Below are 27,299 nucleotides of genomic sequence, written 5' to 3'. Positions count from 1 at the left end.
AAACACATAACACTTATATTTTAAGATGCAGAAGAAATAGAATGAAATAAATCTAATCTTACAGTGGACAAAAAGAACTACACCAATTTCTGAAATACTTCCTTGTAGACAATGTTAAAGGTGTTCTCTGTAACACAACCATTATCATCAAGTATCAATATCTTCAATCCCTGTTTGCTCTTTACTCTAGATAGTACCACACATAATTGTCCATGAGTGAAGACAGGTCTAGGGAGATAAATGCCAACATGAGAAAGAGATTGTCCTTGACTCTTGTTGATAGTCATGACAAATGAAACAGTCAAAGGGAATTGTCTTCTTTGAAAATATACAGGAAATGTATGATTGGATGGGCTCATCGTCATTCTAGGGATCAAAACACTCTCACCTATATTGCTACCTGTAAGAACAGATGCCTCAACAACATGACTACCCAATCTTGAAATGAGCAGTCTTGTGCCATTGTATAAACCTCTTGACTGATCAATATTTCTCAACAGCATAACTGGCACATTAACCTTCAGAGTTAATTTATGTTCAGGAAGACCCGAGCATGAGAAGGTATTTAAAATATCAGGTGAGAATGCGTTGTCCTCAAGTTGAGAATTAGCATCCTGCTTCAGCACATTATCTGAACTCAAATATGTTTTTTCCTCTCCTGGAATCAAAGACTTTAGGCGCTCGTTTAAGATGGAAACATCTTCCAATCTAGGAGTTAAAATTGCACGTTCTTTGAAGAAAGCAGGATCTAAAATATGATCCAAGATATTCGGGTACACAAAATCAACCATATCCGAGAGTGGATCTTCAGATTCCCCAATCAATAATTCAGGTGGAATTGCTATGAGAGATTCTCCATCAACACTATCTCCAATGTCACCATCCCCTACTTTAAGAAGCCAATAAGAGAAATTTTTTATTTCCACTAAATTATGAACGCCACTTCCAGAATTAAGACGCATATTCTTGGTCAAATTTAGTAAATGACAATGCATCCAAAGATATGAAGAATTGATGGTTGCATGGACTATGTCCTGTCTACTGCCATGAAGAATAATTGGCAATATCTGTCGAAAGTCACCTCCCAGAACAACGACCTTTCCACCAAATGGCTTATCAAAACAATCGGTATCAGAATATCCCTTACTGTTTTGTCCAAAGCCTCAAAGCAAAATCTGTGTACCATTGGGGCTAGGGGTGGCAATTTGTGACACGACCCGCGAACCCGACCCGGACCCGACACGAAAATTTCGTGTATGGGTCAACCCGTTTAGTAAATGGGTCGTGTTAGGGTTGGAAAATAGTGACACGAAAAAAATCGTGTCGGGTCACGGGTCAACCCGTGAACCCATTTGACCCGTGAAAAATCTGGTTCAATTTAAAGTTATTACTTATTATACTAATTATTCCGTGGTATAAAAGGAAAAAATAAACGCCTTAGCCCTTTAGGGTTTCCATTTAACAGCGCAGCTCTCTCTGTCGCCTCTCTCTGCCCGTCTCGTCTCTTTGCTCTCGCCTCCAGGGGTCGATCTCGTCTCTGTTCCTTAGAAACCCGCGACTGGAAGTTGTATGACAACGAAGAGTGGCCAAATCCCTCCAAGCTCTGACAGCTCATACCTTGCTCTTCTCCTTCACTCTTTTGTTTGCTCTCAAGGTTGACCGTATCGTCCATTGCGCATAGTGGTCAATTTTTTTTTTAACTCTTTCTTCTCTTACCTTCTTTTTGATTACCCAATTCAGAAAAAGTAGAAATGAATCAAAGGGTGAGAAAAAAAAAATTAGCTTTGTATGATTCTTCTTTGATTGACCATATCTAGCTTCATCCTGAAGTTGTGATTTACCGTGTGGTAGACAAGGTCCTCTGCTAATTTGTTTCCCCCCTTTTAGTTGTTCTATGCATGCGTGGATTATTATTATTAGTTATATCTGTTTTGTTAATATCAATTTATATTAAGGCCATATACAAAAGTCTCAACTTATGTTAGGATTGTTATTATTAATTTTTCCTCCAGGATTTAAGTACACAGCAGGATCAGGAAATAGGTGTGGACATCTTCGCATGCCCAGTGTGTTATGAACCATTGATAAGAAAAGGACCTTCTGGCCTTAACTTGTAAGTTGGGTAGATATGCATGAGGCTAAATTTCTGTATGTATCTGAAATCCTGGCTCATAGTAATTTACTAAATAATTTGAAACTTCAGATCAACAATCTACAGGTCTGTTTCAAGTGTAAGAGATGTATGAAGTCATACTCCAGCAAAGATAGGTATCTGGATCTGACTGTAACTGCTGGGTTGAGTTGAGAGATTACACTGAAGTCCAACCAGGTCAGACTGAGCTTTTCAGGTACAAATAGACTGCGTATCTAACTCCAATTTCATGGCATTAGATTGTTATTTGTTATAACATCTTGATACTATATAATATATTCTTGTCAGATATATATATATATATATATATATATATGTACTTGATGAGAAATTATAGTCCCCATTTGTTTTTTCTCCTTGACCTTGAGGACATGGTCGCTTTGGAGGGGAAGGCAATTGCTACGGACTAGGAGTTGAAGGCCTTGTAACAACAACAACTCTGTTAGAAGTTTTGTTAGTTAGTTAGAGTTGTAACAGAAATCAAATATCAGATATCATTGGCTGTAGATAGTTAAATAGGAGTTATGTGAAATCTGTATAAATAGGATATGTGTATTGAGAGGATGTAAGAGAATATTCAGAAGTTACTTTCTTTCTAAAGATTTTTTTGTATTTTTCTTAGATCCATGATGCTCTCTTCTTGAGATTGTATTTGTATCAGAGGCACACACGATATTTTTTTTCTCCAGCTCATCACTCTCGTCTCTATTGTTCCTCTTTGTGGCTTGTGTTTGTGCATTTTTTCTCCCTCCCTGATTTGGTTTTTTGAGACACACGGGATTTAAAGTTGTTATTGCTTACACTAGTCTTTGGAACTGCATTGGAATAGTTTGTGCATGAAACTTTTTAAGTTTGTGATCCATATATAATATATGTAAATTCTGGATTTTGCTTTCTCATTTATATAATAGATATTCTAACTTTTCTTTTTTACATGTAGATGGACTTTGAATCACACAACAGCAGTGGAGAGAATATGATGGATCACGAGGTTGATGTTCAAGATGCAAATGTTGAGGGTGATAATACAGCTGGGTCAGCAGGCACAAAGGTGCCAACAAAGAAACCGAGAAAGTTAGTATCCAAGGTTTGGCAACACTTCGAGCGCATTCCAATGAATAAGGATGGATGTAAAATTCAAGCCAAATGTAAGTGTTGTGATCAATTATACATGGCTGATAGTAAATATGGCACTGGTAATTTAAAGCGACATTTGGATGGATGTGTGAGAAGAGATACTAGAGATGTTGGGCAGATGATGCTTTCAACTCAAAATAGCTCCTTCAGTTTAGAGCCTAAATTTGACCATGAGAAATTTAGGGAGTTATTGATAGCTGCCATTATTATGCATGATTTGCCATTTCAATTTACTGAATGGCAAGGCATTAGAGCTCTTCTTCTATATTTGCGTGCGGATTTGAATATTATAACTAGAAACACAGTGAAGGCTGATAGTGTTAAGTTGCATAAAAGGGAGAAAGATAGATGCTTGAATATGTTAAAGGAGAATACCAGTAGAGTTAGTTTAACATCTGATTTATGGACTTCTTTAAACACTGATGGATTTATATGTTTGACTGCACATTTTGTTGACAAGAGTTGGCATCTGCATAAAAGAGTTCTAAATTTTGGGTTTATGCCACCTCCACATACTGGAATCTCATTGGCTGAAAAAATTCACACCTTTTTGAAGGATTGGGGGTTAGATGGGAAATTTTTTTCAATTACATTGGATAATGCTTCTACAAATGATGTTTGTGTTCAATTTTTGAGAGATCAACTGTTGATTGGAGGTGGACTTTTATGCAATGGTGAGTTTTTTCATGTGAGATGTTGTGCTCACATATTAAATTTGATAGTTCAAGAAGGATTGAAAGAGGTTGATGCATCTATTGTGAAAGTTAGGGAGAGTGTTAAGTATGTGAAGGGGTCACAAGCAAGGAAACAAAAATTTTTGCAGTGTGTTGCTCAAAGTTCTCTTGCATCTAGAAGAGGTTGCAGGCAAGATGTTCCAACAAGATGGAATTCTACTTTTCTCATGCTTGATAGTGCACTCTTCTATAAACGTGCCTTCATGCACCTTGAGTTAAGTGATTCCAACTATAAATATTGTCCATCTAGAGATGAATGGGACAGGATAGAAAAGATCAATGAGTTCTTGCATGTATTTTATGATATTACTTGCATCTTCTCTAAAACCAAGCATCCAACTGCAAATCTTTACTTTCCTTATGTTTTTACTGCACATCTGACATTACAAAAAGGATTGAAAAGTGATGATGCTTATATTGTGAATATGGCTGAAAAGATGTTCACTAAATTTGACAAATATTGGTCTGAATTTAGTATGATTTTAGCCATAGCTGTCATTTTGGATCCTAGATATAAGATGAGTTTTGTTGAATGGTGCTACAATAAGTTGTATGGTGATGATGGGGTGAACGAATCAACAAAGGTGAAAGACAAATTGGTTTCCTTGTTTAATGAGTATGCACATGATGGAATCAGAAACTATTCATCTATTTCTTCAACAAGTAGGGCTGGAGATGGTGGGAGTGAGACAATTGATGAAACCTCAATTTCTACTACATCTAGAGATGTTTTGAGTGTAAGTTAACATAATTATTTGTCTTGTAATTGTTTATATTCTTTTGTATATTTATTGATATTATTTATTTTATAATATTGTTAGGAATTTGATACTTTTCATGAAGTGGTTGTGCCACAAAAGACTTAGCTTGAATTATATTTAGAGGATCCAAGGATTGACAGAAGAAATATTAGCTTGGATGTGTTATCATATTGGAAGGCTAATCAATTTAGGTATCCAGAAGTTGCTGCAATGGCAAGAGATATTTTTGGGATACCTATTTCTAGTGTTGCTTCGGAAAGTGCTTTTAGTGTTGGAGGAAGAGTACTTGATCAATACCGAAGTTCACTCAAACCTGACATAGTTGAAGCATTGATTTGCACTAGAGATTGGTTATATGGAGAGCAAGGTAATATACATTATCAATCACTTATTCATTAACTGTTTATTTTAAGGATTTTAATTAACTCGTTTGATTTTTATTTTTATAGAGCACTCAGCAATAGCTTTGGAAGAATTGACAGAAGATATAATGGACATGAATCTACATTCAATAGCTGATCATGGCGCTCAAAATTACTCAGTTGCATAATGACTTTTATATTTCAAATTTTTAATCAGTTAAATGATCTTGAATTTGTGATCTTAATTTGTATTTTGGTGGAAGAAGTTGCTGTAACAATGAGACATTTGTTGTAGGTTGCATTTAATTATGTTTTGATGTTGGATTGATGGAGTTCAATGTAGTAAGTTATTTTGATTTGAATTAGATTGAACAGTTTTAATATGATTTGAATTAATATCACTTTCTGTTTAGTCGTGTCGGGTCGGGTCGTGACGAGTCGTGTCGTGTCGGGTCGTGCCGTGTAAAATACAGATTGCCCTCAAATTCGGGTTGTATCGTGTCAACCCGTTTATACATGGGTCGTGTACGGGTTGAATTTTATAACACGATTTGTTAATCGTGTCGTGTTCGGGTTGAGTCTATTCGTGTTCGTGTCAGACACAGGTCGACCCGAACCCGACCCATGAACACGAATTGCCACCCTTAATTGGGGCTTCGTCCCAAATGATTAATTTGGTTTTTGACAGCAACTCCGAAAGAGTAGAATTTTGCCTGATATTACAGGTTGAATCTTCAGTGATCTGAATAGGAATACGAAATCAAGAATGAGTTGTTCGTCCTCCAGGAAGCAAAAGGGAAGCAATTCTACTGGAAGCAACATTTAGCACGATTTTCCCTTTTGATCTAACGAAAGCTGAAAGAGTATTCCAGATGAATATTTTTCCTGTACCACCATATCCATAAAGAAAAAAATCCCCCTTTACCTGCTAAAACAGCTGAAATGATCTTCTCATAAACAACTCTCTGCTCATCATTAAGAGAACTATTAAGTCTTTTATGCTCTTCCATCAAAGAACATCTATCATATGATAATTCATCCAACACCAATCTATTTGGCATATCAAACAAAGATTCACTGATTACGCGGGGCATTGTTGGATAATCAGAGAGACACATTCCATTGCTTTGCAGTACCTTATCAATTTCAGCAAGTGTTGTGTTTTTTATAGACTCTTCATCAAGTACCGCATCTGATAACACACATTAAAGAGTTAGAAAGAAAAAATAACAAACAGATAGATAACATGGAAAGACAAAATGATGTTCCAAGTCTCTACAAAAAAATGATCCAACTTAAAAATCATTGTTAATATATTTTGAATTTTTGAATGTACGGTCACATTTTTCCATTGCGCACTTCTGATTTATTTCATGACAGGCACTGACATAAGCAAATAAAATGATTTACAAAAAAAAAACAAATCAACAATGAGAAAGATAACACGGATAGATAAATTAAAATATAATACCAAATAATAATAATAAACAACACGTACCTTAACGTCCGGTGTTTGTCCTATGCCTATAAAGAACATCGTCAGACAGAAAATTCCAACATTTATCCCAAACATTTGTAGGTTTCGTCATTGAGTTACTTAATAACAATAGAGCAAAAGATTTCGAAGATAATAAGCAGACGCGCAGAAATTTGCCTCCTTAATTGCATCAATGTACTCATTGTCATCATCCAACAGTCCCAAAGAATAACATGCATCCTTGAATGACGGAAAAAGCACGCCATTGATTATCCTCAAATCATCATAACTTGTACAACCCTTTTGATAAGTAAGCAAGACCCGAAGATAGGAATCTTCTCCATTATTTGAGGAGAAATGATTTATTCTTCGAATTACTCTTTTTCTCGGACGCCATTCTTGGGCGTCTTCTACGTAAACAAAATGAGTTAGATACTCTGCATAAGTAAGATCCCTCCCTTCTGGAAAATTTTTATTTGCTTCCATCCAAGATTCGAAAATTGTTCTTCTAGACTCAGCCATTGTCTTTACATCAGAGATTGAAGCACTATCATTGAAAACAACGCTCTTTTGATTGGGCAGGTGGAAAGGCAATCTTTTAACAGGAGGGTATCTGTAATGAATGTCGAATCCAAAAATACGCCATGCCGCTTCACATGCAGAGACATAACTATTGTTTAAAAAGCAATGAACTGAAATAAACAAATAAAATTTTACAAAGTTAGCACGACAACAAAAGACAATTGACGTGAATAAATGTACCTGCAATCATAAATCATTTTAATTTCATCGTTTGTGCGAGTTCCATGATGAGTTGAATTTGAATGATGTATGGCAGCTATAACTCGATCATTTCCCTTATGAATATATTTAAAAAGATATTTGATGGCACTCCTCTGACAAGTATATTCAACGTTAATATAAGCTTGATACTTTAAAAGAAGCTTTGCATTATATGGCACAACGTAATGATTATCAAGCTCAGCACCATTTTTGTTCACAACCCTCCCATTGTTTAGTCTCCTATAATGAGCGAAGCCATCATCATCAATTAATGTACGGGAAGAAAAGATCTTGGGAAATTTCTTTGAACATTTTCTCTCCTTCATGCAAGGAGACTTGTGATTCTCAGGACCACAGGGCCCATGCATCATGTAACTGTTGACAACCATAAATAGTGAGGGATTGGTATCTTTATTAGGAATCTCCGCTGAAATTAATTTATCAATATCAGATCCACTATTAGGCTTGCCAGAAGAGTGCAAGAACAGTATGATGTGAGCATGAGGGAGGCCACGCTTTTGAAACTCAATCGTACAAATATCTGTCATATTTAAAAAAACTTATAATTAATTATGAGAAAATATTATATCTAAAGAATACTATCAACTTTACCATATACATACATGCGTTCACCCTACCAAGAACATGCTCCTTTCTTAAATCATGGAGCAATTGGTCCAATTTTAATTTGAATACTCTGCACAGAAAATCGGGCCGGTCTTCAGGGCTGAGGTTTCTAGCCTTAAGAAACCTTGAAATCTCTGGCCACTTTGGATTGCATGTAATTGTTAAAAAAAAGTGAGGATTTTCAATAATACTTGTCAAGTCTACACTCTCTCATTTTTAAATCAATCTCAATTCAACGATAAGTAATAAAAACTCCACTAACTATTAATTACCATTTAATCCAACAATTTATGGTATTATAACTCTCTCACATGTTGCTTTCCAGAATCCCATGTGTCCATCAACCATTTTTTAAAAATTTCAAATGCATTCAATAACAGCGACTCATTAAGTTATCACATAGAAAATCACGTTAACAACATTTTAACACATTATCATGAACTATGAAGCATAAAAGTTGATTAATTATTCAAAATCCAAGCCAGATAAGCAAATATATAATAATATTATAATTCATTCAAATATTGTTGTACCTAATTGAACAAAAAGTCCAGAAAATTAACATTTCTGTCATGAACATGCATCTGAATACTTTGCAAAACAGTTTAATCAAAAATATTCTTTCGACCAAATTATCTGTTGTATCAGCACATACAACTCGCAATAAGTCAAGGATCTCCTTCCTCCGGTTTTGTGTCTCCAGCTTCACCATCAAACCTATTCCAAAATATTTTTTCCCACGTGTCAATGTTTAATGCGATAACGATTACAATATAAATGACTAAAGTACAGAACACAGTGAGAATTTACGGGCAAGCACTTAACGCTTTCTCCAGTTTAATCTTTTTCCAAGGACGGATAATAGAAGAATTACACTTGTCTTCAACACTATTATTAAAATTCGAAGAGGGTGACAACAGAGAGAGAGACACATTTGCATCTCCTGTACTCTCACAGGTTTGACTCTCAACATCCTGTAAAAAAAAAGTCAAAAATGTCACAACCGTATGTCTATGGAAACAGACACAAACTTCATTCAATGGTTTCTATTAATTTACCGCAACTCGTCCACATTCTTGTGATACAACATCATTGTCGTCGGTGTTATCAAACAGGGCCTCATCTTGCATTATTTTTTTTTTAAACGTAAAAATTCAAACCAAATAAACAAACGACATACATTCGTTAATAGAAACACACAAAAATAAAAAATGCAACAAATCAAAGATCTTAATTTAGAACGACATACATTAAACTCCATCACAGACTTAAAAAATGACTGGATAATAGATTCGCTGGTGCAAACCCTTGAAACTTGATATTTTGGCTCGTTCAATGAGTTTAAATGCTTTTTTTTCACATTGACCTTAAACAACATGGATTTCTCATTGAGAATGTTAAGTTCTTCTGGATAAAGCCCCCAAATCAGCACCCTACAGAAAAAATGGAAAAAAAATAAAAAAGAAAACATACCAGAAAGGAATTCCAAAGTACAAATACTGTCAAATGGATGACAAAATGCTTGAAATAAGTATAAAACCCGCTTGAAATGTTGTTCCCGTATTTCAGCAGCACCCATTCCTAATAAAGCTACACAGTCTTTATCAAACAGTATGAAAGAGGCATAATCCGTGTTATCTACCACTCTGACTTGAACACTAAACCTGTCACACACGACAAACAACAGTCAACAAATAAGTACATAACACAGTGATTTTTTTACATCTTAAAAAAAACTCATAAATTAATACTTACTTAGGACAATAATCGTCCCAGTGTTTTTGACAATTCTTACAAAACCATTTTTCAAAATCCTCGCATACAGAATACGGGCATTTCTTGCAGGACTAGTACCACCAGTTGTACTTCGACTCAATTGATTTTATTGTTCCATAAGTAATGCAAGTAGTAATCTCACTGCAATTCTTGATGTCACTAATAGACTTTCTCTCTGTGTCTTTCAGAAAATCATTTTCAAAAGAATACGACGATTGGCTGGACAACTGAGTCAACCTCATACTGCTCTCTATTGGATCAGACGACATCCTAAAACGCAACACAACAACAAAACAATCACCAAATAGCAAGTTAAAACAACAATTAATGGAAGACACACATACACACACACATAATGAAACGCAGTTTTAATAAGATGCGTGTGTTTTTTTTTACCTTTTTTTTAACGAAGCACGTAAACAAAATGCTCACTTATTTTTGAACTCCGCGATTTCAGGAAGACTGGAATCAAATAGAATTCTCGTCGTATATTTTGTATTTATTATCCCTATCTTACCTAATCAATCAAGAAAACGTAAGTAACGGAGATTCAAAACACACATAAAATAAAAAAATGAAATATATTAAGCACAAATTATTGAAAATACCCCTGAAACCCTTCATCCTTGCAAGCTGGATGATCACAACGTTTTGAGGAGAATCATTCTTTTCTAACAAAGACTGAACTTTATCCATATGCTGCTCCCACAAAGTACATTCGAGCTTGTGACCCCAATTTTCACGAAAGTTGGAAGAAATAAAAAAATATTTAATCTGAAAATATACTTCATAATAATCACACAAACATACCTGAGGTCATCAAGTTCTAAAACAACCATTTTTGTTTTTCTGGCAGACACAACATGCTCACGAACGTCTCCAATACCTGACAGCAAACCGATGACGTCTACAGAGAGGAGAAGTTGAACACTTATCAAAGACATTAACACATAAAATACATCAGTAAACACAGACAAACACATTACCTACTAAATAAGGAGAGTCAGCTGATTCCCTCTCTATCACGTCAAAATCAACAAAACTAAATCCATTAGCAGGAATAGTAGCATCTTCAGTCGATTTAACATCGGTCCTCAAGTTGAACGATAGACGATAATCATGTCTAGTTGGCCTGAAATTATCACTGTTCAACACACCTCCAAAATTTCTTATAAAATAGACATCCCCTTCGCAAATTTTTTTACGGACATTCAGAGTTCCTTTGACAGTAGCATGTATCCTTCCACCCTACAAAAAAGATACATTAACACAAGGGTCGTAAAAAAAATAAACAAAAAAAAATTAAGAGAACGAAAAATATTACCTTCTCGTCTAATAGAACCATGTCCAAGTTGTCGTCAAAAAAATTTCGCTAAAAATTAGGAACATTCCAAGTCCTAATAACCCTCACCTTAATCCTCCACTCCTCCTTCGACGGATTAAGATCCTTAATGAAATCATACCTCGAGTACATATTTCGCTTCAGAAAAGATTGAGCAGATGAATATGCAACAGAATCAGAAATTGTACAGGATGAGGAAGGGAAGAATTATGAAAGCCGAAAAACCAAAGGAAAGCATCAAGTAACACACATCATCATTATATATACACAACTTCCAAAATGGACTTGAAAAGTCTCTGAACTTATTTGATTTCAAATTAAAATATTCAATGCACATAACAATTACCAATGTATAAAGATGTGGAAATTTAATTAAGCTTGACCCCACTAAGATAAGAAAAATTAATATTTTATTATAATTAATATTTATTTTTTATTTAAGAAAAATACCAAAAGAAGAAAATTTTTAAACATCTCTCAAGTGTGAACACATTGGTGAAATTGAATGAGGGTGTGACACATCATGAAACTTTCCATTGAGGTTTATTCCCTTAGTATATATAATGATTTGATTTTTTATTTAGGTGTTGCCAAATTATAACTTTTATCTTAGTTAATTATAAATTAATTATATAATAAGTAAAAAAACAAGCAGGTGCCTTGGCACCTACTGGTTTGGCTGTGGCTACGCCACTGAGGCTCGCGCTCAACTTGCTTAACGGCAAGGACATGGATGAGACTTTTAGGGCACACATCAATATCAAGGCTCTTAGGTTTGGAATGTTGGGATCCGTCATTTGATCTATCTTAAGTTTCATTTTCTTGATGCTTTCTATAGTTAATGTTATTGAGATTCGCTTGGGATGTTGTCATGTGGTAGTAAATCTGTTACTCATGTTGCTTGTCTTGGTTACAACTGCTTTTCGGTCTTCTGGTTTATATTTCCACGGCTATCTATGCTTTTACCCGCTGAAATTAAAAAAAAGATACCTGAAATGTTTTATTTAGTTTTGCAAGTTTATGTTTCAATGATATAATGGTTTCTTTTCTTTTTTTTATGGTTTTGTGATGGACCTTTTGTTCTATCTGCTTGTAGAAAAGTGTTTGCCCAAATATGTATAGCGTAAATTTTCACCGCTCCTGTAGTAAATACTTTTGTACTCAAATTAGAAATAGGAAAAAGTTCATCAATACCCCTGTGTTTTGCTTCAGAATCACCTATGCTCCTGTGATTTTTTTTTATCGCATATGCCCTTGTGCTTTATAAAAAATAAAAAATCACAGGGGCATATGTGATAAAAAATATACCCTTTTGCAAACCACAAGGGCATATGTGATACAAAAAAAATCAGCGGGACATAAGTGATTCTGAAATAAATCACAGGGACATTGGTGAACTTTTCCCTTAGAAATATAAGGACCCAAATCAAATAGTGTTGATTTAGAGAGGCTTGAAGCTCTAGTTGATGTGGAAAATATTGGCTCTCAGAGAGTGTTGGAGAAACATAGGCAGACCTATGAGCAGTGACAGACCTAAAAAATTTTATTTATGTCTGCACATTAGTTGTAGGGGTTCCAAGGCAGTGGCCTCAATTTTTTTTTTTTAAAATAAATTTTTAAATGCATTAAAAAATAAAAGAATATAAACAAGAGAAAAAAAATTCAACTTAACATAAAAAAATAGTAATCAGAACTTGGATGTTAAACCAAGATTCCTACATCCACAAGGTCACTATGGGAATCCATTCCTTGTGCTTGCAATATGAAAAACAATAATATAAGATACAAAATATTCAGCTAAGCTTTAAAACACCCAAAGCAAACCCTAAACCCCCCAAATTATTACACAATCAAATCAAGAACCCTAACACAGCCAATAATATCACATACAGACTACAAACAACAAATATAACGACAAATATGCACATTGATAGTACCAGAACCTCCACTTGTCTGCAACACTGCTTTTGAGCTTCTTGATGCCTTCAAGAAGCCACCACCGAAGAACATTTTTTCTCTCAAACCACCACCCAGCTCCTAGAGACGGAGAAAAGCTTTGGTATACTAGGAGCATCGATTTTAGTGCTCCATTCTACTGAAAAGGAAAAAAAAATTCCTTTTCACCCAAGCTTGTTTTTATACTTCCCTTTAAGTACTAATTTTATTTTCTTTTTAGTAAAAAGGAACACCGAGTTCGGTGTTCCGATGCGCCAAAGTTTTTCTCCTAGGGATGAGCTTGCACAACACACAGAGATTAAAGAAAAGAGGAGAACTGAAAAATAGCAAGGTCGACATGTCATATTTCGGGTTTCGAAAAGAGAGACATATTATATATGAATGAAAATAGAAAGGTCTTGGGTTCAAGTCCTTGTGATATAAAAAAACCCTTTTCAAAAATATAACCATATCATGATATGGATATTCTCTGCTCGAACGGGATTGCCCCCCGATACCCTTGGACTATGGTTTATACAAAAAATAAAAAAAATAACTGAAACAAATGTAATAACACGTATCAACATGGAACAACATTTTGATAACACAAGCTGAAAGACAAAAATACCCTTAAATGTTACTGTTTGTGAGAATGATTTGGTGTGCTATAAATAGGGGTGTAAATCGGTTAAGTCGGCCTACAGGGGCCTGCGACCTAACCTATATCAAGTCAGGTTTGGCCGATTACATATAGTCAAAAAGAACAGGTTTAGGCTTTAAAAAAATAGGTTGCAGGTTTTTTTATTAAATATTAGGCCTATATCATATTATTTATTTTAAATAAAATAAATAAAATTATTATTTTAATCATAAAATAATATTAATTTAATTATTTTTTTGATTATTGAATATTTAATAGGCTTAAACAGGCTAAAAAGTCTAGGTCAAGACTTTTGTTTTTTAAATATAGGTAAGATCAGACTTAAAATTCATGCCTACACAAGGCTAACAGGTCAGGTCGAGATTAAGGTATTTTACACAGGCTTACGATATTTATGACAAAATCTAGCCTACCCTATTTACATCCATAGCCATAAATACATTATCAACCCCCTTCATACAGGAAACAAAATGATGCACTTGCAGTTTGCTCATTACACATGACCCAATCATTGATTCAAGAAGCCCAAAATCAACTAAAATTGTCGTCCAATAAGTATGACTCAATTGTTAAAAGAAAAAATAATTTGAAATATAATAAGTTTCGATCAAATCTAAGTGCGAATGAAGCAGCAGATATGATTGTGATTTTTTTGGCAAGAAAAAAAAGCACCACATTTTGCATGATTTGAAATCTAATATTTGGGATGTGTTTTGAATGATTTAATTGTAATTATTTTATTTTTAGAAGTTAATTATCATCGTATTTATTTTAGGAATTTTTCTTACTTCTATGATTTTAGATTTTGAATTTTGAATCAATTTGTAATTAGTGTATTAAAGAGTGCTTAAGACTCTCTTGTTGTAGTAGTTGAATTTGGTTATTTTAATAATTAGAAATTGAGAATCAAATGATTACTCTTTTATGAAAATTCTAATTTTCTATTTAGCTATATTTTCTACACGCTTTCGCCATCATAAAAGGGTGGGAAGCAGGGTCAATTAGAACTGCAAATTGAGGCTTCAACATCTTTCTAAAACTTCTTTTAAAAGCCTGGCATTCACCTCATCAACTCCTCGAGCTTTCTAAATCTTCTCGTAAAAGCCTGCATTCACTTCAAGATCATGCTACATATTTATTAAGACACATTTCAGTTTTCATAGTAGCAATTGACTTGCTAAATTGTCTGGTAAAAATATTTTGATCAAGAAAGCAGCTCCTTGTATAGAAAGAACAAGAAATAAAAATGCCATCAGGGCATTACAGGTTTGAATAAACAATATCCAGTTCGCTCATGCAATTACACAATGTGATTTAATTGTCTTCTATACATGCAGCATAATCTTTGCATCACCTTTTCCTACTCCTTCAATTTCTTGCGCACCAAGAAACATACAAGCTTCAATTACACATTAATACTACTGTCACTGTAGCAAACGAATATTTATTATTTGAGAAGAGATATTTTCACTACCAAAAATTTCCACTACCAACTTACTACATATTTAATCACCATTAGATTAACATTTTCTCTCTCTTCAAAAACTTTTTAACATTCTCTCTCTTTGATCCAATGGTGATGTGATAGGTAGTAAGAATTTTTGGTAGTTAGAATATCCTTACTATTATTTTAAATATAATATTTATAACTTCCAAAACATTTGGATTTTGCTTTGTTCATTTCTTATAACGGTTATATTTATTCAAAATTTTCATTTTTGAAATTAGAAAAGGTGATTTGGACACAAAATAAAATAAATTTTACTTCTTTAACTCATTGATTCATGCAAGACTAGGATGTCGCAATGAAGGGCAAGAAGGAATTCATGTAAGAGAGTGTAATGCCAATCAAAAACTTCCAAATCCTTAAAAAACAAAAAACTAGTGCACTCGTTTTTGACACTCTCGCATGGATCACTGTTGTATGTCAGGTGGACTCCAAGAGAGCCACTCCGAGGCTTTTCACTAGATCCTTCACAGTTACGTTGTATTTCTCACCCATCTGCACCATAGGTATAGCAATTTTCAAAGTTATATTAGTGTTCCTCAATCCTCATATATTCACGTGTATAACTAATGAGTATGAATAAAATACTAATAGGGTGATCACAAATCATAATTCTTCATTGATAACGGACATGAATTGGAATAATCTTAATCTATATACTCCTTCAAAGATATATTGTTGAGTACCTGAGCAATAATGGTAACGTCATGGGCGAAGTTCCCAAATGGTAAGACACTAGTGCTTACAATGGAGAGATCAAGATTTTTAATATGGGTCAATATTTTGAGCAAAACGCCTTTGTTTTTCTCGCAGTGGATTCGGATGAGTACTTCCTTTTCCAAGACTCTTGCTTCGAGTTCAGGGAGTGCTACATTGAATTTGTGGGAATCATCAGAGGCAGTCCCTTCCTCAATGTAGAAATTGGCTTTATTGATGAACGATATTGACTCTACGATCTTCTTGGAGCTTTGTTCCTCCAACTCTTTTACTCGATTTTGAAGTTGTTTCACATAAGTGACTGTTTCCTTAAGTATTGAGGCCTTGTCAATCTAGACATCATAAACCATTTCATTCTCAAACTTCAAATTAAACAATTACAAAAAAAAAACTTAAAAGTTAACAATTGGATAATCAAACTTAAGGGTGAAGTGTTGGGTATGGTTCTTAGTAGATTGAGCTTGAACCCATGAATAATTATTATTAGAATTTTTTTAATCTTATTTATATTCCTCTTTTAAATTAAGTGACTTGTAAGAACCATTTCATTCTCAAACTTCAAATTAGACAATTATAAAAAGAAACTTAAAAGTTAACAATTGGATAATCAAACTTAGGGTTGAAGTGTTGGGTATGATTCTTAGTAAATTGAGCTTGAACCCATGAATAATTGTTGTTAAGATTTTCTTAATCTTATTTATATTCTTCTTCTAAATTAAGTTACTTGTAAGTGTCCGTGAGACGAGTATAGTACGGACAAACATAATCTACATTAAGAGTGAAACGGAGAAATGTAACCTACATTAAGTACGAACTTAGTGCTCCAGATCCCATGTGATCCTTTCGTCCACGGGTGTGATGCTTGAACAATTTCTTCTTTTTTTTTTTATTTCTCCTCTCTTCTCAATAGTTATGTGATTTTGATTAGTACAAATTAGTGAAAAAATGTGGTTGGGACCATCAAAATTCTTCTTGAAACAAGGTAAATCACTTTGTTCAATTTCTCTTTTCTTACTCTTTTCTATTTTCGATGTGTGAATTTCCAACACGTGAAATAGAAATCCAAAATTCAAAAGTGCAAAGCAATAAATGACTGACCTTCTTCAAGCCAGGAATAATGGCTGAAAGTGCTATGAATCTCTGGGTCAGTTCCTGTCTCCTTTTTCTCTCTGCCATGATGTGATCCAGAGACTCCGAAGATTTTCTAGGCTTCATTTTTATTTGATTGGCCCCTTTTAAGGAACTCACGCGCCCACTGCGTGTTTGCTCACGGTTGGGGTGCTTTCCGCCGTAAGCTCCGTCGCGGGTAGCTGCTACCACGGTGGAGTCACAGAAAGACAGAATATAGGACGGTGGGGAGGTGGCAGATTTCTCCTTCGAATTTTGGGACGCAATAGAGTTGGAGATGTCGCTCTTTGTCAAAAGTTTGCTACTCTTGACGTTGTTGAGGAATCCTGTGTGGTCGTCAAAGGTTGTCTCACTTTGGATCTCAGAGTAGAAAGCAGAGTGTTGCAGAAGAACAGATTCTCCATCGTCCACTGGGTTGTTGTGGCGATGGTTGAAGTAATCACCATCTTCGATTTCCTATAACAATTCATACATAGTTACAGGTATAAAATAATTAATTTAGTATCACCTAATATTTTAAGATTTTGGGTTGAAACGACGCTTATCATATAACTTAACGTTGGGTGAGCGTGACATTAATTAATAATTTTAGTTACCTCATCAGAGAACAAGCTGTGCCATGGCCACTCCATTGTTTTCGGATTTCAGGCACAACACAAGCAAAGAAGACGCTTCAATTGTTTGTGTTTGGGGGGATATGGAGGAATGAATGGAAGATAAAGAAAAAAAAAAACAAATTAAAGACTCAATGGGAATGCAACTTTTATTTCTTCAACTACTTCCTCATGTACGAAGTGCAAATCATTTGGAGGAATTTAAGAGAGGAAACAAATGTGGATAATTGACATTATTCCCTGGGCCCTCCTGGTCCTGTATTATCTCATCAGTGTGTTTTTTTGGTAAATAACTATTTATTATTCAGTTAGAGGCAAATCATCTACGCTGAACTTCAATCCTAGTTGCTTGGATAATTATGGATCATGCGGTTATTATTTGTCGTAACGTGACTAGTTAATAATTTTTTTCATGAATCCGATACTGTCTAATGCGTGCGCTGGGTTCAGTCCAAAAACCAAAAGTTGCTTAACTTTACAGAGCTGGAAAAGACTTCCTTTTCAAGTGAAGCATGTCTACATGTATTAAAGTCTTATATTTATCTCTTTTATTTTGCATAAGAAACACATTTTTAGTATAGATAAGGGGAAATGTATCTATTATGTAACAAGATGAAAGCTTGTTTTCCTACACAAACAAACAGATGTGAGATCCACAATTTTTTATTTTCTCTTTTCTCAACTCATTTTCTCTCTCTTCTTTTATGTTAGTGCATGATCAAATAGTGTTTTTCATGTAACATTATACATGTATAACCCATAGATAAATATGGGATGAATTTTACCTCTATTTTTTCTCTTTTCTCTTATTCATTTGTAATTTTATTTTTACTACATTTTATAATTTTTTTCCTACAATATAAAAAAATTATTTTACAATATTAAAACACGTTTTTCACTTGTACAGTACTACCATTTTGTAGTAGTAGTAATTCTGTAATTGTACTTATTTCTCTTTGGGGGTTGTTTGATATGAGAAATTTTGTGAGGTTTTTACGAAAATGATAGTGATAATTTTCTTTATCCACATTTGATATAAAAATTTTGAATTTTTTTTTGGGAATATGATTTTTCCAAAATTTTGTTTTATTTACAATTTTTTTTTTCAAAATGCTATTCAAGAATATTATCAAAGAAGTGGTATTCCTTTTTAGTGATATTCTTGGAATTCCACACATTGGGTAAATTTTTCACTTTTTTCTGATAAAATTCCGGTAATATTTTGACCTAACAAATAATTTTTTTTTTAACATTCTCGGTAAAATAGCTTTCTTAATATATTCTTGAGAATCATGATTTTTATCAACGAGTTCTACAGAAGGTGGTAAAATGATGTCTTGAGCAGTTACATATCCAGGACCCTTGAAACATATGGTTGGGTTCCATTTGTATACTTGGTGGAATCTGGCATATCTTAACCAAACCCTTTGCATGGGCTCGGCGTGTTGTATTTAATATTGAGATTAATGTTTCTCAAGTTTAGGAAAAAAAAATTATTTTATATATATATATATAAAAGTACGAGGCGTTCATATTAAGTTATATAAAAAATAGAAAAAGAAATTATAAATACCATATATTATATTAATTCTTAATTTTATATATAAAAAAACATGAGTAAAATACTACGTGTGAAAAGTGAAAAATATTTTCTAATGCTATAAGTATATAGACCAGTTGTTATATAATTTTTTTTTATAAAATATGACAAAAAGTAACTTAATTATATTATCTTTATTTTTATATTTATTTTCTTGTTTTCTGTAGCAGGGAATACCTATTATTTTTTAGTAAAAGAAGGGGCAGATGCCCAAAACACAAAAAAAAAAAAACTAACTACTTACAGATCCCATCTCTTGAGCCAGCATCCACTCAAGATTAGCAGGGGGAACTTGATGAATAGACAAAAGATCATCAATATTACAATGGAAATGTGCTAAAAACTCCGCACATCCTATTCGCATCTCTTCTAACTGTATTGAAATTAATCTCTCCATTCAGTTTGGACCATTCCATAATACTCTTTACGAGCTGAGCGATGTTCCCATTGTCATCTCCCTCTGCTATCGCTCCCATAGCTAGAGAAGAATCTCCTTCAACTATCAGTTTCCTAGCCCCACAGTCCCAGACCATTTTCAACCCCTTAAGAATTGCCCAAAGCTCTGCTATTAGAGGAGTGTACACCCTAATTCTGTAAGTGAAACCTCTCACCCAGTTACCCTTTTCATCTCTAACGAGTAGAGGTGGCAAAGTGGGCGGCCCGGCCCACCCTGCCATTAACCCGCCAAAAAATTAGTCAGCCCGTCCCGTCCCGCTTTTGAAAGTGGGTTGAAAAACTCAGCCCGCCCCGTCCCGTTTGGCGGGTTGGCCCGCCAGCCCGAGCCTGTTTTACACTGACCCGCCTATGCCTGCCATCAACCTGCCAAAAAATGAGTCTGCCCCGCCCCGCTTTTGAGATGGGTTGTAAAACTCAGCTCGCCCCGTCTCGTTTGGCGGGTTGGGCGGGTTGACCCGCCGAGCCGAGTCCGTTTTGCTGGCTCTGCTAATGAGTCCCCCACAAGTAGGTGTTAACGGGCCGAGTCGAGCCGAGCTTTGGTATTAAAAGGCTAAGCTTGTGTTTAAATGTGTTAGACTGACCAAGCTTGTTACCTGTTATGAATATAATTAATATAATTATCGGCATGTGACTTGACTTATTTACAAAAAAAAAAAAAAAAAACCCGATTTAGCCTGTTTAAAAAAAGTAAATACCATTTTTGGTCTTCAGCAAATTTCATAATGCTTGCTTTAGTCCCTAGCAAATAAAAAGGCTATTGTGGACCCTAAGAAATTCAAAATGGACCCATTTAGTTGAAATCGTGATCTTTCACAAATTCAAAAAAGACCCACATTAGTCCCTCAAAAGGACTAAAATGGGTCCACTTTGAATTTTTTAAGGCCCACGAATAGTCTTTTTATTTGCTAGGGACTAAAGCGGGTATTGTAAAATTTGCTAAGGATCGAAAAATGTATTTACTCTAAAAAAAATAAGACAACAAAATTTATCCAAACAGAATATACAATCAACAGGACTAGTAATTCTATAGATATTCATAAATTCAATGTATATCCAAACAACATAATATAAAACAAAATCATTCAAAAATTCTATTTAACCAATAGAATGGAGTGAAATGGATTGGAGAAAGAGAGCTATTATAAATAGTATAAAAAATAAAAATAAAAATAAAAATGAGCCTAAGACCTTTTTATTAAACGAGCTCTTATACAACAAGTTCAAGCTCAGATCTTTACGAGCCAAGTCAAAGATCCCTAAAAGATTGTTAGTTCGTTTATCACCCCTATCCACATGTAGCTTTGTTGATGAGATTCTCCACAGCCCCGTCGATATTCAATTTCCACCAACCGCTCAAAGGGGTTATCCATACATCCTTCACTCTCACTGCCTTAGGGGAGAGGGAATACCTATTTCGTTGTACAGAAAATGATCTCGAAGTGGGGACGACTGTACTGACAGTTGATAAATAAGTGACATTAACCAATCAGACAACATAATCTTTACATTAAATTACGACTACGAGTACATATATTTTTTTCTGTGGTAACGCGTGTTTATCAAAAAATCAATGCACGTTGTCAGATAAACGACTTTGGAAACCAGTTCCGACCCCAACTGAAAAACGATTTTATTTTTTTTAATACAATAGAGAGGCCTAAGCCCAAAAGAAAACAACTGAAAAGCGACTTCTATATGTAATTGTGTGGTTTTAATTTGGGGGTAATTGATTTTCATGTAACAGAACATAAAAATGCTATATGTCCCACCACTTTGAAAAAAATAAAAATAAAACTAGCACGTTTTTTAATATCTCTGCAGGAGGTTTGTTTTTTTCGACCAACAGGAAAAAATCATACCCTACTTAATTTATTTTATGTAATTCGGATGATATTGATAGAATTGAACCAAAGGGTGCCATTGACTTACTATATATAGTAGCAATGGGAAGTTGGAATATAACTCTTACTTGAGCATACATAGTTTTGTACATATCATGGATTTCATGAACCATGGGTTTTGTCCACGCGCTGCTAAGCTATTGAAAGAGATGTAGAGCTCGCTTTGAAGTTGAAATATAGAAGGTCTCTCATTATGAAATAAATCTTTAGTGCAAGATGTATAGAAGATTTAGTTCATTTGTCAATTATTTTATAATATAAATAAAAATATCACATTATTTGAAAAAAGAAAAAAATTAAATGATAACTGACCAGATGATATGATATTTTTTGTTAACGTAATATAAAATAAATAGCATATGTACTGAATTTGCGATGCATCAATTGAATTTATTCTTCATTATGATATTCGGATAAGGTCTCTCAATATTTATTAAAATTTTAATTATTTTATTTTATTAAAATAATCAGCACCCAACAAAATGCTTGTTGTGTATCATACTCACAAAAATAAATAGGCCCATATCGTGCCTAATTATGTGAAAGAGAAAAGAAGGCATAGGGTTGTCGGTTAAATCCAGAATGAAATAAATGCCAATACCTACTTAATTTTTTTATTTTTATTTTGTATTCCAATACCTACTTATTTAACTCCATTGAAAGGATAAGTTAGTGGAGCTAAGAGCCTGATTTTTATTTTTATTTTCTAGGGAAAAATATTTTTAGTTAAAAAAAGTTGTTCTAAAAATTATTATTTAATATGTTTTAAACAAGAATAATAAAATCATTTTTGAAAAAAAATTAGAAAAATATAACTACGTTAAACTAAAATATCCTTTTACTCTATAAATGCTCTTTCTCATTTTATTTAGTGGAGATAATAATTATAAAGATGAAATTAGAAAAAAATTTAATATATTCTAAATTTTTTGTTAAAAAATAATAAACAATTTAAAAATTTTAAAGTGATAATTATTTTGATATGGATAAAAATTTTAAACATTTTATGATATATGTATAAATATTTTTAAAAATTTAGAAAATTTATTTTCGTACTTTTATTATATTTGAAAAGATTTTTTTTAAAAAAAGAATATATCATAAAAATATATTTTTTACTAAATAATCATTTTTTTTTTGGTAACAATCATAAAAATATTTTAAATGCACCCTAAGGCTACTAGTTCGAAGCCATCCTTTAGAAATAATTTGGCATTCCTGACCTCGATATCGTACAAATGAATGGTAACTTTCAAAAGGGTAAATGAAGAGTTAGAGCCAAAACCACATAAGTATTTTAAATGCACCCTCAATTCGTGGAGCGGGTATATATTTTTAACGAGATTAATATTTCTCTGATATGAGATAAATTTTAGTTCTTACATATATATAAAATTAAAAGTATATGGAATCTATATTTTTCTGTTATCGTCACATAAGTCCCACACATTTTTATATATGTATAGAAGATAAAATTATCATCTACAATATAAAAAATAATAATCTCATTTGTGTGGGATCATGTGAAGAGAAGAGAGAAAAAAAAAATATGAACTCTATATATTTTTATGTATATATAAGAGATAAAATTAAAGTCACTAGGATTAACCTAGTAGTGAGGGATGTATAATTGTGTTAGGTGATACGTGTTTTAGTCTTTTCTTATATATCAACATTTTTTTTTTATCTTCTACAACCTTAAAAACAATGATTAAATCACACACAATAACAGAATCGGTCATATATTTTAAAAAGCACATAACATACCACAGTCCAACGTGGTATATAGGCCTTTCTTCAGGCTTGATTTGTTTTTCTTGGACTTGTTCATTGAAAGGGACCGCTTGGAGGTCCAACAGATCTCCCGAGCGAAAAACTTCCTATAACTTATTTTGGACTAGTCTTGGAAGATATGTTAGAAAATACTTGCTAAAAAATAAATAAAGAAAAGCATATTACTTGACAATAACGTAATTTTTTTTTACATTTAAGAATAAATTCAATTAAACTCTTGATCATTTGCGAAGCAACTCCATTTAAGCAGTACATTGACATTAGAATTCTCTAAGGGAGTGTTTGGTAGAAGGATATCACAAGGATTACTGATAAATCTTTTTTGGTAAATGTCAATTACCATGTGTTCGGTTTTATTAAATCGTATAATGATACCTCAAGAGTATGCGCTCAGAGATATCCTATAGATAGGTATCTTGGTTGGCTTATAGCAAATATCCTCATCACTGCACACAAGCAATAGGCATAAAGCCGAGACGTGGGTGTGTGCACAGTGTGAGCAGAAGTAGTAAATGAGTTCAGACTGTGTACCTGTGATTTTTAAACTCTTATTTATAAGGGTTACCTCTTGGGCTTGTGTAGATCTCCCAGTGGTAGTAGGATTCAACTTCATTTCTGTTGGGATAGGAACTCTATCCTTAGCTGCCTTACTGTTTTATATTGTTAGAATAATTGGAGAATTATCCTTTAAGGAATCCTTGGGTAGGTGGTTAGGATATGGAAATATTCCATAACACCATGTTTGGTATAAGTATCAAAAATCAATTCCCGGATATCTAAGGTTTACCGGTAAAGCATTTTGCAAAGAAAAGTTACTGTTGGGATTACAAAAAATTAGGCGGTTTTCATAATTACTGGGGGAGGGAAAGCAGATCAACATATTTTTTAGACAACAATACTCCCAACACACATCAATACCCGTTGAAGAATATGTTTTGAAAAGTTAAGGTTAATTTTGTAAAATCATCATATATTACCGATAATATTTTACTAACAATCAAACATATACTCAGTAAAATTATTAAATATTTCCGGTAATATTTATGTCTACCAAACAATTTTTTTTATATCATTTTCGGTAAATTGGATTTCTTTTTATATTACTGGAAATCATGATTTCCGGACACAAAAAAATTTCTCTTGTACCAATAATAGATGAAATGGACTAGTTATTTATTTAGGGGCTTTGTAGGAGTAAAAACGGGGGCGGTGAAAGATTCACAAATCAATTTCATTGGTTAAATTGTATTGAAAACTTATTCATGAATCTTTCATTCCCATGTCCACGCCCATACCAAACTAACACCTAGCAATATAAAAGGAGGAAAGAAAAGAAAAGTTTTATGTGGAAATTGAATTGGGCTTGGGCTTGGGCTTGGGCTTGAAAGCAAAAAAAGGAGGATGTATTGTTTTGGGCCGTCATAAAAGAAGGATCCATGGACGAATTAAAAAAATATCTATTATCTTCCAAATCTTCTTTCTGATGTCAGGGTGACCTGTTTTTGCCATATTTGTTTGTGATTGCAATGAAAAAGTTGTCTCACATCATCAACACTGCTACAAGTGGGGCATATGGGAACCAATTCGAGTTGGTAAGGGTGGTCCTCATATTTTCCATCTTGCATTTGTTGTTGACCTAATGATCTTCATGGAAGCTAGTGTAGACCAACTTGACACTCTATTAAACTGTCTTAACTTGTTTGAAGAAGCTTCAGGAGAGAAATTAAGTGTGGAGAAAATGAATGTATTCTTTTCGAAAAACACAAGCAAAGAAATGATGGGTAAAATTGTTCAAAAGAGTGGATTTAAGCACGTGAAGAATGTGGGTCGTTACTTAGGATAAAGGATGTAATAAGGGAGAGTGACTAGAGACCTATATGCATGTATTGAGGGGAATATTAGAGATAAACTTAATTCCTGACAGCAACAATGCTTGTCCCACACAGGTTATATTACCTTGGCATAATTTGTCATGGCGTTTATTCCCTTATTTCAAATGCAAAGCTGTAAGATGCCCTTATCAGTTTGCATGGAGATAGAAAGGATTCAGAAAAATTTTACATGGGGGAGATAAAGACAAAAGAAAAACCCATCGTCTCATTAATTGGAACATTGTCACACTACCGAAGCCTATAGGCAGTCTGGGGGTGAAAAGAATAGAATTGATGAATGATGCTTTTTTAGCAAAGAAAGCTTGGAAGTATGCCACGGAACCTAACCAGTTGCGGGTGCAGGTGCTTCAGGCCAAATACGAGTCAAATAGACATAATTATGGCTCTTTTGTGGTGCGTGCAAGTGACTCGAATCTCTGGAAGAACATGTGCAGAGTATGGAAGGACATGGAGGGACTGCTTAACTTGGGAGCTTGGTGATGGTAAGCAAATCAACTTCTGGCAATATAAGTGGCTCTCTAATTCTTTCTCCTTGCAAGAGCGCCTTACTAGTAAGGAGTCCATAATCAACTTAGGTACAAAAGTGTCAGAGATTATTACACCTAATGGTGAATGAGACTTTGAATATCTGAAGGACGACTTGCTCCCTGTTGAGGTCATAAACATCTTGCGAGTTTGATGAACTTGACAGGAAATCATGATTCTTGAAGGGTGATAATCTAATCTCAGTTAAGTCCATTTATGATGCTCTTATAGTGCAATCTGACGTAGGAGTAGCTGTGAGTAACCTTTGGCTTGATCTGTGGAGATGGAAAGGCCCACAAAAGATTAAAATTACTATGTGGAAAGTGATGCTTTATAAACTCTTAACGAAATGTAGAACAACCTTATCGGGTGTTAGAAATGATTTGTGTCCAATGTGTAAGATTAAGAGAGAGACCACTATACATGCCCTTAGGGATAGCCATGCAGTGAAGTCTCTATGGCTTCAAATTGTGCCAACTGTTAAGTTGCTGATTTCTTCCTTGGTGACTTGGAACATTGGATAGCGTGGAACTTTGCCAAAATTGGTGGTGGTTGTTTATGGTGGAAATCGACCACACATAAATCGAAAACGAAAAAGAAAAGAGCGAGAGAGAATAGACACAACGATTTACCCTGGTTCACCTAATTTAGGCTACGTCCAGCTTGTCTGTACTATATTCACCTCACCGTCACTCGTTACAAGTCACTCGGTTTACAAGAGAAAACCCTAACAACAGCTATTCATGGGCCCAAGCCCAAACTGCTAAGAAAATTACAATAAAGCAAAGGCCCACAATAGTACCTAGCCTCTACGGGCCTGGGGGCGCTGCCCCCCGGACCTCCGCCCGCTCACCTGGGAGCGGGACCCCAGTTGCCTTTCTGCTGACCCCGACAACTAGGATCATCATCAACATGCGAAGTATGAGCCATACCCAACAGTTTAGAGGCTAAGTGGTTCTCTACATTTTTTGTAACATGCTGAAAAATTTAGTAGTGGCGGAATGAGACTCTCCATGGGGTTGTTTCGATCCCTGATAGCATCAGGGAGAGTTTAATTCGCAAACTAGCTGGTGAGGTGGATGAGGCAGCTTACAATCATCTAAGTTCAAGTGTTGGCATTTTGTCTATGACGGGATATGACTTGGAAGTTCCCAAATGTTTGTGTCATAAAGGTGAACATGAATGGGGCGACGCTTGGTAATCCTGAGTCGGCAGCTTGTGGATTTGTGCTGCGGGATGCGAATGGCACATTACTTAGAGGTTTTGCATATAAGTTGGGGAGTTGTACCTCTTTCAAGGCTGAATTGTGGGGAGTGCTAAGGGGTATGGAGATGGCCTGAAGTGAGGGTCATCTAAATGTGATTATAGAAAGTGACTCAGCAAGCGTGATCATTGTGCTCACCAGAAGAGGTGCAACA

General features: G+C 34.4%; 5 protein-coding genes across 5 annotated transcripts; 1 reads left to right on the top strand and 4 right to left on the bottom strand.

The window, feature by feature from the left end:
- Positions 1-77: 77 nt before the first annotated feature.
- On the bottom strand, positions 78-962 carry LOC133286044 (uncharacterized). The gene has a single exon (XM_061483387.1). The coding sequence runs from the start codon at positions 960-962 to the stop codon at positions 78-80; it is 885 nt and encodes a 294-aa protein (XP_061339371.1).
- Positions 963-3,092: 2,130 nt separating this feature from the next.
- On the top strand, positions 3,093-5,334 carry LOC133286033 (zinc finger BED domain-containing protein RICESLEEPER 1-like). Its single transcript, XM_061483376.1, has 3 exons — positions 3,093-4,760; positions 4,962-5,151; positions 5,234-5,334. The coding sequence occupies exons 1-3, from the start codon at positions 3,093-3,095 to the stop codon at positions 5,332-5,334; spliced, it is 1,959 nt and encodes a 652-aa protein (XP_061339360.1).
- Positions 5,335-5,906: 572 nt separating this feature from the next.
- On the bottom strand, positions 5,907-11,283 carry LOC133286026 (uncharacterized). The gene is made up of 11 exons (XM_061483363.1): positions 11,221-11,283; positions 10,796-11,057; positions 10,620-10,716; positions 9,888-10,079; positions 9,578-9,697; positions 9,400-9,466; positions 8,908-9,007; positions 7,386-7,947; positions 6,752-7,293; positions 6,072-6,338; positions 5,907-6,001 (listed from the first exon to the last, which is right to left on the bottom strand). Exons 1-11 carry the CDS (start codon positions 11,281-11,283, stop codon positions 5,907-5,909), a joined length of 2,367 nt encoding a protein of 788 aa, XP_061339347.1.
- A 4,287-nt stretch (positions 11,284-15,570) lies between these two features.
- On the bottom strand, positions 15,571-17,794 carry LOC133286109 (transcription factor bHLH18-like). The gene is made up of 4 exons (XM_061483460.1): positions 17,696-17,794; positions 17,070-17,555; positions 15,941-16,303; positions 15,571-15,749 (listed from the first exon to the last, which is right to left on the bottom strand). Exons 1-4 carry the CDS (start codon positions 17,729-17,731, stop codon positions 15,675-15,677), a joined length of 960 nt encoding a protein of 319 aa, XP_061339444.1. The 5' UTR covers positions 17,732-17,794; the 3' UTR covers positions 15,571-15,674.
- Positions 17,795-19,545: 1,751 nt separating this feature from the next.
- Positions 19,546-19,990, bottom strand: LOC133286019 (uncharacterized). The gene is made up of 2 exons (XM_061483353.1): positions 19,742-19,990; positions 19,546-19,686 (listed from the first exon to the last, which is right to left on the bottom strand). The coding sequence occupies exons 1-2, from the start codon at positions 19,988-19,990 to the stop codon at positions 19,546-19,548; spliced, it is 390 nt and encodes a 129-aa protein (XP_061339337.1).
- Between the last annotated feature and the right edge of the window lie 7,309 nt (positions 19,991-27,299).

This window comes from Gastrolobium bilobum, unplaced genomic scaffold (genome assembly GCF_033153095.1).
Source record: "Gastrolobium bilobum isolate Gb01-03AN ecotype WA unplaced genomic scaffold, APGP_CSIRO_Gbil_v1 utg38290, whole genome shotgun sequence".
NCBI classification, from domain to species: domain Eukaryota; kingdom Viridiplantae; phylum Streptophyta; class Magnoliopsida; order Fabales; family Fabaceae; genus Gastrolobium; species Gastrolobium bilobum.
Note: the sequence above shows the minus strand (reverse complement) of the source record. Positions and strands in the feature narration are given on the sequence as shown.

Coding starts and splice junctions, on each gene's coding strand:
- LOC133286044 (XM_061483387.1), bottom strand. CDS start 962: ATGCGTCTTAATTCTGGAAGTGGCGTTCATAATTTAGTGGAAATAAAA.
- LOC133286109 (XM_061483460.1), bottom strand. CDS start 17,731: ATGGAGTGGCCATGGCACAGCTTGTTCTCTGATGAG. Junction 17,556..17,695: donor ACAGCTTGTTCTCTGATGAG/GTAACTAAAATT, acceptor GAATTGTTATAG/GAAATCGAAGATGGTGATTA. Junction 16,304..17,069: donor TTATTCCTGGCTTGAAGAAG/GTCAGTCATTTA, acceptor TATGATGTCTAG/ATTGACAAGGCCTCAATACT.
- LOC133286026 (XM_061483363.1), bottom strand. CDS start 11,283: ATGTACTCGAGGTATGATTTCATTAAGGATCTTAATCCGTCGAAGGAG. Junction 10,717..10,795: donor TGACTCTCCTTATTTAGTAG/GTAATGTGTTTG, acceptor TCCTCTCTGTAG/ACGTCATCGGTTTGCTGTCA. Junction 9,008..9,399: donor AGAAATCCATGTTGTTTAAG/GTCAATGTGAAA, acceptor TTTTTTTTACAG/GATGTTGAGAGTCAAACCTG.
- LOC133286019 (XM_061483353.1), bottom strand. CDS start 19,990: ATGGCAGGGTGGGCCGGGCCGCCCACTTTGCCACCTCTACTCGTTAGA. Junction 19,687..19,741: donor ATGGGAACATCGCTCAGCTC/GTAAAGAGTATT, acceptor ATTTCAATACAG/TTAGAAGAGATGCGAATAGG.
- LOC133286033 (XM_061483376.1), top strand. CDS start 3,093: ATGGACTTTGAATCACACAACAGCAGTGGAGAGAATATGATGGATCAC. Junction 4,761..4,961: donor CATCTAGAGATGTTTTGAGT/GTAAGTTAACAT, acceptor TCATATTGGAAG/GCTAATCAATTTAGGTATCC. Junction 5,152..5,233: donor TTGGTTATATGGAGAGCAAG/GTAATATACATT, acceptor TTATTTTTATAG/AGCACTCAGCAATAGCTTTG.